At 37.1% G+C, this 19,451-nt stretch overlaps 2 protein-coding genes across 5 annotated transcripts in view; both read right to left on the bottom strand.

The window, feature by feature from the left end:
- Positions 1 to 19,451, bottom strand: part of LOC126378047 (irregular chiasm C-roughest protein-like) — a 416,593-nt gene that overhangs the window by 25,941 nt on the left and 371,201 nt on the right. For all 4 annotated transcript variants that reach the window (XM_050026146.1, XM_050026143.1, XM_050026142.1 and 1 more), the window contains exons 5-7: positions 16,974 to 17,125; positions 16,304 to 16,395; positions 15,378 to 15,486 (exon numbers count right to left, since the gene is read on the bottom strand). In XM_050026146.1, the coding sequence (XP_049882103.1) occupies positions 15,378 to 15,486; positions 16,304 to 16,395; positions 16,974 to 17,125 (353 nt within the window). The remainder of the gene's footprint in view (positions 1 to 15,377; positions 15,487 to 16,303; positions 16,396 to 16,973; positions 17,126 to 19,451) is intronic.
- Positions 1 to 19,451, bottom strand: part of LOC126378203 (zinc finger matrin-type protein 5) — a 233,798-nt gene that overhangs the window by 18,127 nt on the left and 196,220 nt on the right. The gene's annotated exons all lie outside the window — the stretch shown is intronic.

Genomic DNA, 19,451 nt, shown 5'->3' with positions numbered 1-19,451 from the left:
CAAGAACGAAACCCTACAATGCTAGCAAGTCAAAATGCCTATCGTCCTACAGCCCTAGCCCTAGCCATACCTACACAGAAAATATATAAATAGATACATAGGGCGGGATACCTGCACCATGAGACCTAAGGCAGCAGGCGGATAGTGGAAAGGAGAAGGTGTAGGAAGGATTTTCTTACTGCCAATCACACAGACTCATGTGACCGTGGTTAGGCTAAAGGTGTCTTGGCCACAGTAAGAGGATACTGAAAGTGACACATAGAACAATATAAGCATGCACAGTGTGATAAAACAAAAGTGACATGGACATACACAGTGAAATTAAAGTGAAATAATAATAAATAAAACAAGCAGAATATGACAACTGTACTTATTATAATATGAATTAATATTAGAATGTTGATGATAATCAGTCTCTTATTTATAATCTTTGATAATTAAACCATAAGATGGAACCGTTTTAACACAAACTTCACCCCTTTATGATATCAGGGTTGGCAGGTTAGTCTCAGACCCTTACTATTCACAAAAATAGAATGCCCCTGCTGGACATTTAAGATACATACATAGCTTCACGCCCCCAAATAATTCTCTAAGTACATACATAGCTTTACGCCTCCATATAATTCTTGAGATACATACATAACTTTACTCTCCACATAATTCTTGAGGTACATACATAACTTTACGCCTCCACATCATTATTGATGTACATACATAGCTTTACGCCTTTCCTAGGTTACATTAATACATACATAAACACTTCACACATTTATAAGCCATAGTTTTACAAACATACATATAAAATTTTCACGCCCCCGCATTAATCTAACCATCCATACATGTCTATGTTTCCCTTAGATTACATTAACACATACATAAACATTTCACATCTTTATAAACCCCTAGTTATATACACATACATATCAAATTTCACGCCCCCAAGACATCCAATCTTTTCCCAGCATTTGAGACCTCATAATCTTGGTCACGGCACCAAATTGTAACGACCCCCCCTTACATAATACATAATAAATATAAATAAACCCCACACACTCCACTCACGACTAAACTGACCAGGATTCGACCCTGGGTTATAGTCAAATTAAGTGATTAAAATGGCCATTATTATTGTTGTGATCGTCTAGTATAAAGGTAGGACCTTATGTTGTGTTTTGTAGTAACTCAAATTCTTTTATATGAAGGTAGCTGAGTCAGATATGAATGCATGTTATTGAGGGCATGTAAATAAAGAATAATACTAACTTAATATACTACATATATACTTAATAACAATACAAATAGGTTATAATTAAGTCACTATTGTAAATGAGAAAGTCAAGTAAGTATCTAAGTAATAGGGCAATGGAATGGAAGTTATTATAAATATTTATAGTTTAAAAAACAGTCAAGTCAACGCCAAGCAAACCTAAACTTAATGACACTGATTAAAGCTTATAATTAATCAAATTAAACAAGAGAGACTTACAAGAAGGTAAGAAATAAGTTAGTTATTTAAAATATGTTTAGGAATTTGGTTTTATTATTGTAAAAGATCTAGGAACACAGGAAAAGGATTAGAATACCATACCAACAATGTAATAGTATAGGGTGCCGTTTCGAGCCCCGACCACGCTCACCGGCGAATGAGGCCCTACCCTGATTTAGGCCCCTCTCCGAAAGAACATATGGAATGATAAGCACATAAAATATGTGACATATCAGGAGCATTAGGTAAATAGTTGGTAGGTAAAGGGAAGAGCTTCCCAACACCAATTTCACATATGTAATAAAATTATTTAAGTTAGACAGATTTACATCCAATCTAACAACACAACTCATTGTGATGCATAGTTAGCACCATAGCCATGGCGCAAAAAGGTAAGTATGTGAGCGACTTAGCAACCGGAAGCCAATATGCAGCTACTCATCACTGTCCTCCCCCCAATACACCACAGTGCAAGAGGATCAACAGAAGCAGTGACTACCGAACTGGATTGACCCCAAATATACTAAGCAAAAGGTCCCTAACAAAACGAATGAGCGACTTAGCAACCGAAGGCAATACGCAGCTACTCATCACTGTCCTCCCCCCAATACACCACAGTGCAAGAGGATCAACAGAAGCAGAGACTACCGAACTGGATTGACCCCGAGTATACTAAGCAAAAATGTCCCTAACGTCCCTACTATGGCTTCAGCGGCATTGCAATAACACCAGCCATAGGCATAAGTATGATTGTGAGATGGATGGTCATGAATATGACACCAACCATGAATCACAAGAATATATGCAGTCAAACTGGATGTAATTGTTATGCATAAATGCATTATTGCAATAAAATTGCATGTTAGTAAGCAAACAAGTTGCATAGTGAAATCAGGCCAGGTAAACCCCTGGACAAGGTATAGGTTGTAAAGTTAGGTATGTCACAAACTAGCAGCAGTGACATTAAGGTGTTATCAGGTAGAAGAATAGTAAAATAACACAAATAAATTGTGTTGAATTGGTTTGTATATCAGTGTAATCAAGCCAGGCAGGCCCGGACAATACAGTAAGTATATAGAAGTCATGTTAAGTCACATAGATGAAATAACAACACAGATTCAGAGTATATAAGTTTATTCAAAAGCCATTATCAATACCATTACCTTCATCTCATGGTATCCAGACTTTTATAATTCAATTCAAATTAGTAATTAATTGTATTATTTACATAGCTTAATTAGTCACAATAAGCTGATAGGTCCAGAGTGGGTCATAATAAATTTACATTATAACACAAGAGGACAAAGTTGACCCATACCATACAATACTACTACTGATTATATGGCATCGGCTAGAGTCTTCATACTCGAAAGCATCGCCACGCACAACCGCTCATCAGGAGGAGGCAATCCAACCTGACTATCCAAGTCGCAGCGCTGGCTCGATACTGATTATCTAGCTTCATCTCATATTGGCGGATGGTCATCCTGTCCCAATATCAGAAAGAAGGTCATGGATAATAATATCTCACCGCCCCACTCCTGTAGATAGCTGTATCTCCCAAAGCACCACTATAGAACAATCCAGAACCATGTTACAGTGGTAACAACAACTGTTCCTACAATTATTCTACATTGACACAGTGAGGTAGCAGGCCGTAAACCATAAAGGTTCACCCTGTGTAACTTCAGATTGGTTTTCGAATAGAATCCTCAGGGGAATTCTAACTACAATAAAACACAGCAAGGTTACAATCCAACCTGGACCAACAGTCTAGGTTCACAATATAAGGTAAAAATCTAAATCCATGAGGATACCTCTAAAACAAGGATACCTCATTCTGTATACTGTTCTCCCCATCTCCAGGCAATAATTATATTACCTCGAAATGTGAATCGCAACATACAGAACTACAAGAAGAACATTTTTGTTCAGTCTATGCGGCAATATGTACAATTTTCATTGTAAACATTGACACACAGCCCAAACATAACCAATAAGAAAAATAAAATCCAGTCAGAATATATCGCAAGCAGTCATTCCCTACGCGTCAGTAAGTGTCAGTCAAAGTTAAATAGATAAACATACATAAACTACATTTAATAACATAAATAATAACAAAACACAAACAAAGGTAAACAATCACAAGCAGCACATGGTCCCTATGTTCGCAAGCTTCCCTACACACTTTTGACACATCCTACTCCTATCGGGCCCTATCTTTAGCGTAAAATTGTACCTGTCGTCTGAGATCTGATGATCTCAGACCTGTTTCCAACGATGCCTGTAAGGAAAAGTAATTAGTACACCACACTTCCTATTTTAAACCTAACAGGGTCCCTACAGCGCACTCCGCGGACTTTTGTCGGACAAAACCCTAAATATTTCACGTAATCTACGCACGGAAACTAATTCTAATCCCTATTCTAGCGCGGTAGACGACCAGCTACACCACGGAAGGTTCGAATAGCTGATTAAAGAGCAAATTTACATATTTTGACAAAAATAAAAATCGCGCACTGTAATCCTGAGCTACGGAGCTCTCAAAAGTCGCGACAGCTGGTAATCCAGCAGAACGGATCCCTACCGACTTACAGAATAGCTAGTCCGACTTGAAATTCCTAAACCGGCAGCACCTCCTGCTGTTCTTGCTCCGAGCGAAGTTCCCAACGAAGTCCCTCAAAAAATCGTGCAAAACCCCTTTTATACCCGTTATGCTCCGCCTCATCTCTCAGGCAATCGCGATATTGCTACCACTAGCGCCTCAAAAACATCCAAATGACATTTACCCGACATTGACAATCGAGGTATTTATTGAAAATCTCATACTTCCTATTGACATAAAAATATTCATTAAATTTTATTTTTATTCCTAAGTAGACTATAATACTAATGATGTTATTTATTTAATCAAATTCTATTTAATTTATCAAATCAGAACTGCAGAATTTTAGATAAAAAATATATCCAATTTTGTAGAATTTCTAAAAAGCCAAACACTCGCTCGACCATTTGCCTGACGTTTCTCGCACACATCTGTAATTTACATAATCTACACAAACCAAGCTCCTCAACCTTATTGGCTGTTTCTCTGTGTACGCGAAAAGTGGCGTGACTTCTGGATTGTTCTATTTTAGGGTCTAAAACGCGTACAATACAACACCTTGTCAACAATCCAAAAACGGTTCCGTTTTTGGAGACAAAAACCATGAATAATACCTAAATTCCTCTATATCTCTTAAACTGTGACAATTAGGTAGCTGAAACTTTCAAAAACAATGCATCTCCATTGCCATCACAACTACAAATTCAAAGAAACACAATAAATCAAACATTTAAAAAGATCCCCCACTCTACAAACCCGATCCTCCAATGCATGTTTTGGCTTGTCATTAACAACGACAACATACTAGCAATATAAAATTCACGATCAATTCACGTTCATGTTTTTGTTCACTAAATGTTCTTTCAATTGTAGGCACGGAACCCCTCAAAATAATGCGATTCACACTTGGCATTATTTTAGTTTTACTTTTTTTTCCATGATTTTTTCAATTTTCGCGAATTACAGTTCTAAAAATTAGAATAATATTTTAAACGATAGGTACGAACTTCGTATGCTTTATAAATCAATTTCAACAAGAAATACTACGTAATATAGCTATTATTTTCAATTTTGTAAAATATACCAGCTCAAAACCCTTCAATCATATATTTTTACATCGACACCCTTTTGGTGCTTGCTACTCCCGCGAAAATTCAAACTATCCCAATGTCAATTTTTGTATTTTAAATAATTTTATTCCATAAATTCATACATATTCTTCCAAAATAACATCCCTATCTCGAATCCTAATTAACGAACTCTAAAATTTCGTATACCTTTTTATAATCTATGTATTCCTGTGACGTAAACTGAACATATCCTTCATTCGTTCTCACAGTTAAACAAAACACTTGAATCAAGTAGTGTGGTTTGTATTGTTTGGACAATTAGTGTACTTTTTGTGTTAAATATAATTATTAAACCTTTCAGATTGTGTTTAATATGACTACAGAATAGTGGGAATCATAATGGAAGGAAGACAAAATAAGATGCAACGTACGGGTTTTAGCTACAATAATTAGTAAGATTGAAGACTTCTTGACGATGTTTATAATGTATCCTATAAAATATTCACTCACCAGGTAAGAAATTAATAAATACCTTTTGTATTCGTTAAGTATTTTATAGAGAAATTCGTAGTGCAAAAAGTCACTGTTTCAACCATTTGTTCCAATTTTTCTTACGATAATTTCAACTATCAAACTGCAATCACACTAAATTTTATTACCTAACTCCATGTGTGGAGAGATAGTTCTTATCAGGACTACAAGAATTATTTGAATCTGTTTAGGATTTAATGAGATATTAACAGATGAAATTTTTCAAATATTCCTTAGATTCCTACACATGCTCAGTCACTAACAACCTTGTTTTATTGATGAGTAATATAATAATTAGTAAATTACATACCTACCAGACATGAAATCAACCAATAGTTTCTGGACTGATACATAAAATAAAAAGTTATTAGCAAAACGGTTTCGCTTAAAACTGGCTTTCATGATGAGATTTGATCTCCCTTCATATTGTTTTGAGAATAAGAATGAATCCTACTCCTATTGTACTTACATGTTTTTATTAGTTTATTAGAATCCTGTGAATCACAAATAATACCTGTAGAAACAATAAGCAAATGCAAGTCATTGTCTTAGTAGGTACTAGACAGTGGTTATGCTCACACATAGAATTTACCCCTAATTTCAGTTTGAATTACTTTCAGTATCGTCCAAAGATCCAGGAGGGACAGATATCTACTCCAAACCTGGAATCTGTTGCAGAATATTAAAGAAAATTATGGGAAAACAAATGTGAATGACGGACAGATTTAGTAAGATGAAAGATTTAAGCCTACAAGCACACTACTGTTTCTCACATCAAAGGTACATTGTTAATTATGAACATCAATAGTAAATAAAGCAGTTTTGGAGAAAAATAGTATGTTTCATTAATAATACCCTGGTTGATTATTTTTATTGATATCGTACAGCTCCATCTATTGGCAAGCTATGGTACTACAATGACTTCTAGCTATCAAGCTGCCTAGAAATGAAGTCCTGCTTTTCACAAATGTCAGTCCTTTTCCCACTCCATCTATGTACGAGTAGATGCACTTATCCAAATCTATTCCCTAATAGATGGCGTTAAATTTATAAAAATAATAAAAAAGTTGCCTTATAGGAACACTAGGTACAAATTAAGAAATAAGTATTTACATAATGGTATACATAAACATAAACAGCCTATATACGTCCCACTGCAGGGCACAGACACACATAATGGTATAATCACTAGAATATCATTATCACTTCCATATAGGTTTGTGCATACATACACACATACATAAACCCACGCCCATCTCCCCTCCAGGGCAAGTAGAGACCATTGAATTCCATTTGTTTGTAGGTCTATGAAATTATGAAACCTAAAGGTGAAACAAAGCCTACATGTTTCTCAAAGTTCTAATTATGTTTTTCCTGTCTAAAGTCATAAAAACAAAAGAATATTATAATAATAAAAATATAAATTCAAAAGACGAAAATAATAAATAAATGTCGAAAAAATATTTCACCCCATAGCCAAACCTTTTAGTTACTGTTAAGTACTAACTTTTCGACAAATATTTAACACATTATTGATGTACATTAAAGTTTATTGAAAATAAACTAGATGACTCCATCCGCGACGATTATTGTGGTGCGTTCTGTTACAACTTAATATATTTATCATAAAAAAGCCACAAACAAACAGGAAGCAAAGTTTTTAAAATATGTTTTTTCAACCAAATAATATTTTATTCTTTCTGAAAACTTGAACTGAAATGAACCTGCAAATTGTAAACATAGAAGATGAATATATTAAAATCTTCAGGAAAGTTTTAAAGTGTAATAGCTTCTTAATATTCATAAGTCTCACTTTGAAGGGAAAATCGTCTTAAATTTAGGCAAATACGTTACGTTTTTATTTTTCTTTTATTTCTTAGAACTGCGGCAATACTTTCAACTTGAAACGACTTTAGTTTCTAGGAAGTAGAAAGGCTACTCGATCTATTGATTTTGTTAGGTTTGTTACTAAGTATATCTGTTTTTACTTCTTGTTTATTAATAAAGGTAAGTGCATTCTCTATATCGTCAATACCACGTAAGCACCTTTTTGAAAAATCACATTTACATATTATTTTTGTTACCAAAACCTAGTTTCATCATCATCATCTCCCTAGCATTGTCCCCTTTTTCACAGGGTCCGCTTACCTAACCTGAAGATTTGACAAGTCCGGTTTTGTTACAGAAGCGACTGCCTGTCTGACCTTCCAACCCGCGAAGGGAAAACCAGACCAATACAGGTCAAATTGGTCAGGGGAAATTGACGCTCACGTGTCCACGTGCCCTCACTGTGCGCGGGAGTTCACTATGATGATACGCTACATAGGTAAGACATCTTCGGGCGCATGAGCGTTGTGCCGACTAGGAGTCGAAGTGGTCGCCATGGCCGAAATCAGTCGGAGATCATTATCATCATGACAACAGAATGTGATTTTCCAAAATGTTGATTAAGTGCTTTTGACTATAAAGTGACGATATGAAATGACTTAAAATTGCGGATATTCCGCTTAGAATATAACATACAATTGGGCTAACCAGAGTTACATCCATTGGGAGATAAATTAAGTACACACGCTTCACTGAATTGTATCGCCACGTCTAAGTCGTATCACTCGTGAAATTTTCACTTTAGATAAATTAGTAGACTAGACATCGTAACAATAGTGTCTGCTATTTGTCTTCTGATAACTTGTGGGTCGGACGTGTCGGACGACGCTCAGTGGGTAGGCCCGCTACAAGGTGGACCGACGATCTGGTGAAGGTCGTGGGAAGCCGCTGTATGCGGGCAGCGCAGGACCGATCGTCGTGGAGATCCTTGGGGGAGGCCTATGCCCAGCAGTGGGCGTCGTACGGCTGATGATGATGAACTTGTGGGTATCTTTGCCCGTCGTGACAGTTGCGGCAGGGAGGTCTTTCAATCTGTCTTTATTATGGTCCTATTCTATTAATCATTCTCAATATTATTATCCTACGAATATGTAACACAGTCCTGATATAACTCTTCTTCTCTGGTGTATGTTATCTACTTCTTCTATCGTGTGAGTTGTGAGGTGAATTACCAACTTCATCAACCCTGGCGTCAGGGTTATTATTGAGCCGCCAAAGGCTCCTGACATGGCTCATGTAACGACTACTTACTTACATCAGTAAGTAACCGGGACCAACGGCTTAACGTGCCTTCCGAAACACGGATCATCTTACTTTCGGACAATCAGGTGATAAGCCTGTAATGTCCTAACCAAACTAGGGATCACAAAGTGATTTTTGTGATAAATCCTCACCGGGACTCGAACCCGGGGCCTCCGGATCGTGAGTCCAACGCTCAACCACTGGATCACAGAGACCGTTCTTAAACCTATATTTATTATACTACCTAGTATAGTATTATAGATTAGTAACATCTGGCGACTGTAGAGCTTCTAGAGTACTGGTAGGATTAGCTGGTGACCATATTTCTTGGAACAAAGGCAAACAAGACATGGGGATACTAGCACAATCGGGGATGTAACAAAAGCGCAACAAAATTGTCGAATCGGTACCATTGGAACGCAACTCGTTTGTAACTCGAAAGAGAAATTGTTTAACTCGGGAAAGAGTTAAACTCTCTACTGGAAGAGATTTCTACTAGAAATAAATTGAACCGTTTCTCTTTCTTGTGTTATAAAGGCCACATCGAAGCAATATTGCAATTTGACATTTGTTTGCATTCCACACTTACTTTTATATGAGCAAATGTCAAATTGCAATATTGCTTTTTTAGATGAATTGCTTCGATGTGGCTTTTTTAAACCCCCAGTTTTGTGTATAATAAACTGTTAAATAAATAAAAGTAATATTTATTTTTGCTTATAAAACAATTTTTGAAGTTACACTGGGCCGGATAAATAGGAAACGCTGAGATCTGTTATCTGGTGAAGGAAAGCGAATAAGAATTACTTATTTATTTAACATAGCCGTGATTCCCTAGTAGGAAGAAAACTTGACTCCATTTTTAGGTCGCAGATTCAAATCTAACACAGGCGTAAAGCAATGACTTTCCAGTTTGGTTTTGAATTCATTTTTGGATTTCAACAGTGTTATTACAAAACGAAGACTAAAAGTTAAACTAAGTTTAAATATAGTCCGTGTCTCGACATAAGACACTGTTTATGAAAAATGACGAATGAAGTAAGCAAATGTGAACGCAATATTCAATTCGACAGAACTATCCATGGCTTATATAGTGTTAAATTTTAAACATTTTGATATGGTAGAGCTAAGCTGTACTAAGTGTATATTTATTGTAGTGTATTCTTATTGACTTGATACCTAACTAGCAAAATAAAACCTTTAACTCACTACAAACTCACTTATATCCACCCCAAAGCGACTTCGAATCGAGACTTCGTAGTAACTTTCTATATGAACCGCAAACATTTCCTTTCCCGGGAAACTTCGATAACGTCTGTTGTCCTTTTCTTTTTATCCAGGATGAACGAGACTCTTATCTTCTGCGATGCCACTGCTGTCACAGTTGCAAGAACTTGTATTGTTTCTTTTTTTAGTTTCAGGCGCTTCACTGGTTTACTAGTTAAGAGCTTAGACACACGCCTTTCTATTCGCTTCAGAACGTAGCACTTTTGTTCCTAGGCTGATTGCAGTGAAACGATACTTTTGTGACAAAATGAAAACCCAAAATCGTAAAATATTCAATCATTATTCCGATCTTTAAAGTATTTACTTGATCATTCGTATACTAGATAAGTAATTTAATGGAAATTAAGCTAGTTGCCTGGTTTTAATAAAGGAATTTACAAATTGATGATATTAATATTTTGACAAGCAATTCATCTACAAAAGCATTATTGCAATTCGACATTTGCGCATATATAAAAATGCAAACAAATTTCAAATAGCAATATTGCTTTTGTAGATGAATTGCTTCGATGTGGCTTTTTAAACACCCTGTTTTTTTTTAGAATTTATTTAATACCTCGTATTTTTGCCGTATGCGCCGACAAAAACGCTATAATATATTTTTTTAAATTCCGAAATGTCAGCACCATCTCCTTACTTTGATGATTGTTATTCTGGACGCCACAATTTTAACCTTAACACCAAGAAAAACAGGACCTGAATACGTAACCTTTGAAATTCAAAACGTAGGTACCTACTATTCTAAAAAGCCAATCACACATTTATAATCTCCCAAATTCAAACATACATACATATACTCACGCCCGTAGTCTCTAATAGGATGGACAGAGCCACAAGTAATAAAGACAACTTGCAGCCACTGTTGATACGAAGTCCTTAGATGAATATGATGATTATTATGGTGACAAGGACACGAAGAGTTTATAACTTAAAAATAAGCCAATATTTTCAAATTTATATTAAGACTCACTTTGAAACCTCTTTGAAACGAAATAATCCTTAGAGAAAACACCTCTACAAGGGTAGTCTAGACGAAGCCATAGTAATAGAGGGAATAAGAGGGAATTAAACTAACAAAGCCTCCCTCGGAGACACGATAAAACCTCTCGCCGCTTTTATAAGGTATTTTAAATAAAATTTCTGAAAATTCTCTGTAACCGTTGCTTTGTGACAAAATGAACAAAATGAAATGAGATATAAACGGGATAAGAGATGAAAGTTTGTAGCAGGCTATTGAAAGTATTGTAATGCATTTATGGTATAAGAGAAGCTTAAACAAAATTCGGCAACATGGTGCTAGGTCTAGCGCGCACGGCGCGTGTGTCAAGATACCCAAAAGCTAATTTATTTTTTTCTAAATCAGCAGCCTCCTTGATCTAGTGGTTAGATCGCGTAATCTAGTGGTTAGATCATTAGACTCACAATCTGGGGGTCTGCTTTCGATTCCCGATGGGGACATTGTCGAAATCATTTTGTAAGACTGTCCATTGTTTGGTAAGGACATTCCAGGCCAGGTTGTGCATCACCTGATTGTCTGAAAAAGTAAAAACACCTACACCAACCCGCAGTAAAGCAGCGTGGTAGAGTATGCTGCATACCTCCTCCGGTTGATTGAGGGAAAGCCTGTGCCCAGCAGTAAGACGTATATAGGCTGTTATGTTAAGTTATAAATAACGCGCTGCAAGCCAGGTTGACTATCTTCTGATTGCTAATAACTGTGTCCAATTCATTAGAGATTACATGCGTGAATTCATGTACCTATACATGCTATTGGCTTCTGTTTTATCTAATAATATCCTTTGCATTAATTCTGCCATCTTTCCAGGCAATGTAGCGTGCAGAATCTTCGGTTTATCCTCGTGAACATTACAAGTTAATTACACAACAAAAAGTTTTCGTGCCATTCCGCTTTGCACAAATAAATTACCTCTAATCCGACCTCCCAATAAACGGGTAGAGGAAAACGAAATAAAGAAACAGAAAGAGAGAAAAAATCACAACCACAATTTCTGTAGACGTTAGAAATTTTCGCCGATTCTGCCAAGCTCACGGCTAATATAACTGGAGCCATGAAGCTTAACGCAATTGCGCGTAGTTCGTTTAATATTGTCAAAGCAACGTCAATTGGGAGGGGCCAATGTTCGTTGGATGGAGTTTCATGCTGGAAAAGTGAAAATAAGAGGGCCGTGGAACTCTAATTTTGTGACAACACGTCCCGTAAACGTCAGCAAATCCTGTGCATCAGCGAAATTGAGACTTTTATCTCCATTCTACATAACTTGATGAGCGTAAACATTCAGAATTTTGCAATGGAACGGGATTTGCGATTGACAAGCCGAAAAAAATGATTGAATGAAAACGAAATTATATTGAGAAATCTTGCCTTGGCGTGGCTTTTTACAAAGTGGATATTGATAGTTTATTTTATTACTTATGCAAAAAAAATACATAGTGTGCATGCAGGTATTTTTCAGGTTTTTTTTTTAAGTCTCGTCTCATCTCCCTGTTATAGCTGAAACCAGCTGGAGGAGATGGGTTGTTCTCCATGTCCTTTCCTTTATCCGACATTCATGGAATCGGATCGAACGAAGAAAACTCCCTTAAAGTACTTCTTCCTGTGTATTTGTAAGTGAACTTATTTTTTTGATTTGACTTATTGAAGATTTGCTTCACATAAAACCTACTTCGTACTAACACAAACGGACTAATTGCAAACTATATTTACCGCTTCTGTTTGCATCGAGACTTAAGACTTGAAGAATGTTTCGTTCCATCGAGGTACGTTAAATATTCCAGGATTCATTCCAATGAAACCAGACTCTCGGAATTACTACAGCAGATTATTTAGGGCAGACCATTCCAACTAATTCTACGCCATTTTTCTTTTCTACCAGCAATTTTTCCGAAATCCTTAAACTAGATTTCAAAGAGATGGATTCTCGTACCTTTAATACAGAAATTATACAAGGGAGATCGTTTCCCAAGGGAAGTTTAGCCATAAAACGGGAAATAAATGTAGGTTTAATCGTGGTATCAAATTATCTCATTCTCGAGGAAGGTAAAACGTTCAGTTATGGAAATAAAGTGGCAGTTACCGTTTTCTACGTATTCCAAGGGTGTTCAGCTAATTTGGAAAGTTGGTCTATGAAAGTTAATGGTAGGTGGTAATTTTTATGACCTTGGGCCTGTTTTAAAGGATATTTATGTACAGACATAGACGCAACTGACGTTTGCGTTTCTATTGGGATGGGCAGAAACGTAGCTACTCAAACACTCTAGGTAACAAAACAACACAACATAAACTCACGACTATATCCCAATTGGGGTAGGCAGAGGTCATCCATCGCACAATGAACTAAGTAACTACACCTCACCGAGCTCACACACACATACATACACTCTAGGTGCGCCCAAGTAAGTACCGGTTAATAACTCATACTCAATAATTTATCACAATTTATTGTTTTGACAATTACTTCCGCACAATATCCCAGGAAGAGGAAATGACTGAAAACCAGCGCTGGATGGCGCCTTAGCATGGCTCCACCACAGCAGAAGCTGAGCCATTTCCTTTTGGGCGTATTCGTAATATTCATAATTACCTAGTTCATATAGCAAATGTAAATTGTTACTGGCAATATTTTTTTTTATTCTTTTAAATAATATATACCCAATAAGTTGTCACGACTTATTGTTTTAATAATAATAATCAAAAACTTCGTTTTGACATTTCGTAAAAAGTATCTTATTTGACTAGGTTGTCAAATAGCCAATTACTCTAGACCTGCCACTTGATAGAGTTCTCACAGGATCGTTACAGCATTTTATGTATTCACTTAAGTGGCAATATAAACATAATCAAGACATCACTATCTCCATAAATGAAAGATTCTACACTTTAAACTAACGCGAGAAAAATAAACATACCTAATACCTACGTATTTTTGAATTATTATTTTATCCTCACTTATTGGATCGGCGTGTGTGTATGAAACGATTGATGAATGCCAAGGAAGCAAGAGAAGTGTGTCAGGAACGTAGCAAATGGAATTTCGTAGGCGTAAGTTTATCTATGTATCTAATCTACTTATTGAAGTTTTCCCACAGATGGAATTAACTACTTGGCCGGACAAATGAGGAGAATACGTACTACTTGATTTATAATATTTTTAAAGTTTGCTATTATGTGATTTTCTAAGCAACGTCATCTTTAGGTTACGAAGTCTGCTAGCTAACAAAGAGAAAATGTTACAGGTTAGCCAAGTTGAAAACAATTTCGAAAAGCTACACATTTTTTTGGGACGTGACTCATTGTAGATTTGCCGCAGATGGCAGTAACTACTTCGCCGGACAAATGGGGAGCGCTTAAGGCTCTCACTCGAAAAGCTACACAGACGACAACAAAAATGGCAGAAAAGGTACAGTCCCTGAGTCTGTTTTTAACACGGTATTCAGTGTTTCTTCTATTGAAGAAAAAAGTTGGAAGCGCCAAGTGAGTGCGAAACGCACACCATACAAGTATCGAGCAAATAGTTCATACTTCAAGTTTGCACTCCCCTCGTCCGCAAACTTTACGACACACGGAGTTCTGTGATAGTATATTAAAGGTCTTCTTGCGCATTGTAACTGGGACGGATAGAAAACAAATGAGTATCGACTATCATGCAAGGAGATCCGTCCTAATCACAGGAAAGCTGCAAACCTTAGTATGATCGACTATTTATAAAAAAGAAATACTTTTGTATGCAGTATCTTACGAAAAGTTGCGGCCTATCACATTAAAATATAGATTTTCGGTAAAGTGGCTATGGAATTTGAGAATCAGCAGAGGTATACAGGAGTAGTAGTAAAAAAGAGTGGGGTTGAACCAGCGACAGCGGATCTCATACAAAATGCGCGTTAGGAACTATCCAATCTCTTTCTTCTATTCCGTGATTTTTAAGATGTCCATGGAAAGATGTTATGCAGCTGGACACGACAACATCATTCGATCCCAGTTAGAAATAAGAAAGAAAAAAATAAACATTCACAGACAGACATTACATTTATCAAAAGACAGAATTCACACGGAAAAAACTAAGATTAAAAATTATTACAAAAAAGAAAATAATTACATGTAACGCACTGACGGCCAAATTAATTGCAGCGGCGTCCGGAAAAAAAGAAAAAGAACCTCGCTCAGCATGAGTCGCGGCTTGTGCCAGCCACGAACTTGGTATTCTGCAGGCCTTGCAGTTCAGCATAGGAGAATATCATAAAATCTTACCTTTAATTTCACGGTAGCCATTTTGAATGTTCTGTCTGCTGTGTTCTGCGCTTGACAAGTAAAGGTCTGGTTGTGGTGATGCCTTCTTGGACGTAGACGCAATATGGACCTGACAAAAACACATGGACTCAATGTTCATCTGCAATTAATTAGTCACACCACCACCAACACTAACCAATGAACCACCGTCACCACAAATCACAATCACAAATAAGCACTGAATTCAACTTCATGAGTTTTGAATTCATGATTGGATCATAGTTGATCGATTTCACGTAGTTTCCAGGATTTGGCCTGGTTAATGGCTTTAATAGGCTTGCCCCCTACATAGGACGGTACTTACGAGGAGTTGGTTCGGGGATGTTCGCCTGATGCTATGATATGTTATGTAGATTTTTCACATTAAACAGACTTAATATACCTTACAGCTAAGTATAGGCCTCCGCTCAACAATCCATCTATCCGAAGAGAGTAAAGAGTATACTTCACTTAAAAGATGGCCAAGAAATGCACAGGAAAGAGTCCTGAATTTCAAATTATTTTGCCTCCACCGGAAATCGACCCTCCAGCTCGAGGACTAACATTCCAATCAATGAACCACGCAGTAGCATGTACTGTTGTTGGCATGATAGACAGGTGAATGCCTTCTTGTCCAGCCTAAGTTATCCCACAGCTGGGCAAAAGCCACCCTCCATTTCTTCCAGGATTCCCTCTCCAGTACTTTCTGCCAATCTTGCAGGAAAGCTTCCTAATAGTTGGTCTGCCACGCCTGCATCTATCTCTACTCGGAAACCATCTTATGGTGATCTTATGCCACAGATTGTTAGGCATCCGAGAAACGTGACCAGCCCAATCCCACTTCAGCAGCAGTTGAATTCCATATTTTTATTTATTTCCCTTCAAACAGTGAAGCAATGATAAATTACCTGGCTGAATATCTTCGTCCGTCTGGTAGCTGGTCTACCGTGTATGTTACTCCTTGGGTCAGAACACCTCCATCGTTCTCTATCCATGTAATCTGAAACAAGAAGATAGGTCAATTTTCATTTTCTACCTAGAGTCCATCCGGTCTTCATGGACTTTTAGAGAAGCTCCCATCTGTAAAAAAAAACATGAAAAGATCGAACGGTGTTGGAGAGTTCCGTAATCCGGCAGATTCGTGGATTGGGTAGATTCTTGACAGCTTCGCCGGATTAGCCATGATATACCAGAAAATGTACTTGTGCACAAAATTTACTTTGTCAATTTAAAGGCTGTAAAACTAGGTAAACTCAGAATCCAGTATTGCAATTATTATGTCATGTACCATGTCACGTAACAGTACATGTCATGCAAAAGTAGTGAAAATAGTAAACACAATAAATCTCAGTTGTCAAACAAAGCTGTCAAAAGTTATAACTACTGAGGCTTTAGCCAAGTTGCAAACGGTTATGACAATCGACAGTGACAAAAATGTATGGGGTTGACATGTCACCTTATGTCAATCCAATACATTTTTGTCATTATCACTGTTGATTATCATAACTGTTTACAACTTAGCTAACCCTCTGGAAGCGTGCACCGTCGCTGTATGGTCCTCTTTGGCAACTAACTTACCTCAGGAGCAGGCTTCCCACCAATAGACACGCACTCCACATTGACCTCTCGGTCCTCAATAGCCTCCAGCACTGGTCCTTGCAGGATCTTCGGGGGGTCTGGAGGGACTAGAACTTGCAGACGAGCATACCTGGACCGGATTGGTGGTTCACCTGGTGACAAAATGTTTTCAAATGAGACTACTATTATTACTATTCTATAACTACATAATATTAACTATAATAGAATAAGGAGAAATAGTCATCAACTCACTATTACACTTAAACTTAAACATTATTATATCTCTAACAGTAGGTTGTTATGTGGTCCTCAGAGCACTGTCCGGAGAAGCAGATCATCGTTGGGTAAGTGCTCAAGGAACCCCACCTACGATGTGGTCTAACATCCTGAAGAAGACGGTGTGAAGCATGCAGAGAGCGGTCCACGCAGCATGTAGCCGTGCTGAGTGGAAAACCATAAAATCTGGCCGCTATCCTCCGCAGTGAGGTAACGAGGAAGAAGAAGAATTGGATAGTTTCCTAGGTCAAAGATAAATTACGAAATTCTGATTACTAAATAAAGACTAAAGGTGAAAAAAAAACGTTTTCTTTGTTCTATTTAACTTATTAATGAATTTTAATAAAGAAAAATGTTAGTTGAGTGCGACATTTTGTCACTTTTTCTGTGACGTCACAGGTTGCTTTTAATACAAATTCGTAATATTCGTAAATTCGTTAGTAGAAATTAACTAATTTGGTATGATTTCAGCACATTATTCCCACTGCATATGAGATTGCACTAAATCCTTTGAAACCTCTAAAATTTCCGTCAATTAATTCCACATAAGTATAAATGCTAATTTGAGATAGCGTTCATAATTCAGCCTTATGAAAATAGACAAGCTTTTAGTTGGGCTTGAATGTGAAATTAAATTATAATCTAAGTTAGTTTTGCGGTTAGAATAGGTCGAATGTGGGGATAGCGAAAATTGGGTCGACCACAGGTTGTATGTTGGTTTATTGGAAACACCGGATTTGGGATTTCGGTAGTATTTTTCTTTTAAATCACTGAGGCGTTGCGCGACATGCTTACTTCTCAAACGAGGAGCGTCGATTTGAACCCCGGTACTGGAGTTTCACCAAGGAGTTATTAATTTATCTTAAGTGCAGTTTTCACTACACAGTTGGATACGTCCCCACTGGGTTCGAACCTGGGACCTCCGGATCGTGATCCCACCGCTCAACCACTGAACCACAGAGGCCGTTGAGAGTGATAGTGATGAAAATGTATGGGATTGACTAATTCAAATTCAAACATGTGTATTCAGTAGGTAACATATTTACACTTTGTATCGTCATTTTTTACATAACAATCGTGTCATCCACCTAAAACTACTGACATAGAAGGAAAAAATTAAGAGAAGAGAGGAAGAAGTAGACCTAGGAGAACATTTATGAAACAAATAAAAGGAAAGGTGCAGATCGTGTCGTATCAGGAGGTGAAGGATTTGGCGGGAAGAAGAGAGGAATGGCGATTACTCCACCGACAAGAGCGCAGCTCTTAAATAAAGGGATAAAATGAGTAGGACGGAAGTTTTAAAAAGATAAGGTGGTTGCCTATTATTGGATTGTCGTCGGAATGTAAGAGGCATTTGGTTTTTGAAAATAAAAGAAGTGAAGATAATGTAAATATCCCTTCTTTATTATATATCCCACATAACTCAGCCTTACTACACCATCCGAGCATACAGTAAACAAGTTCAGAATATAACCGTATTTCTTATTTTCTATTACATTCAAAATGTTCGATATCGAATCATCTTGTCAGCTACAGAAAACCTCTTTTCAGAAATGAACAAATCTAGAAATAAAATGAAATAAACCATATTGGTATAAAAGCGGCTCACGTGAAAACATAGAAACAGAGCTTCAAGTCTGTATCCCAGAAGGGTTAGGCAGTAGTTTATAGTACACTCACTCCTTGCTTTTTATGGAACACGCATATTTATGTATCGACCCACTAGGGTCGATTAATTCTTTTAAATATTCTTCCACTCAGACGACGCCCTGAGTCGAGGTTCGCGACGACGTTCATGCATCACCCAACAGGGTCCACATAATACCAGCGTCGTGGTTCACGTCGCGAGTTGTGCTGAGTGTGGCCTTTTATCTCAGGACGTCCACCACCACCTTATGATCATTCTAATGAACATCCTCCTACGCTTTTTGTAATTGTTTTGGAAAAAAAATTAAGTGATGTTATTGTCTTGTCTTTGTGTGTGGCGTCCTTTTATAATAAATAATTTCTATTCTATTCTATTCTTTTTTTACATTGTCTCTAACACCCTGTATGTGTAAAATAAATAAATTATCAAATCCCAAAATGAAAGCATATTATTATAGTTTTAGAAGAGTGTTCAGGAGTAAAACTATTCGTTGGTACGATTCTCACGTTCAGACGTCGCGGTAGAAAATAATTTATCGGATACAAACTCGGTTC

Source organism: Pectinophora gossypiella, chromosome 25 (genome assembly GCF_024362695.1).
Source record: "Pectinophora gossypiella chromosome 25, ilPecGoss1.1, whole genome shotgun sequence".
NCBI classification, from domain to species: domain Eukaryota; kingdom Metazoa; phylum Arthropoda; class Insecta; order Lepidoptera; family Gelechiidae; genus Pectinophora; species Pectinophora gossypiella.
This window is presented reverse-complemented; position numbering and strand designations above follow the sequence as displayed.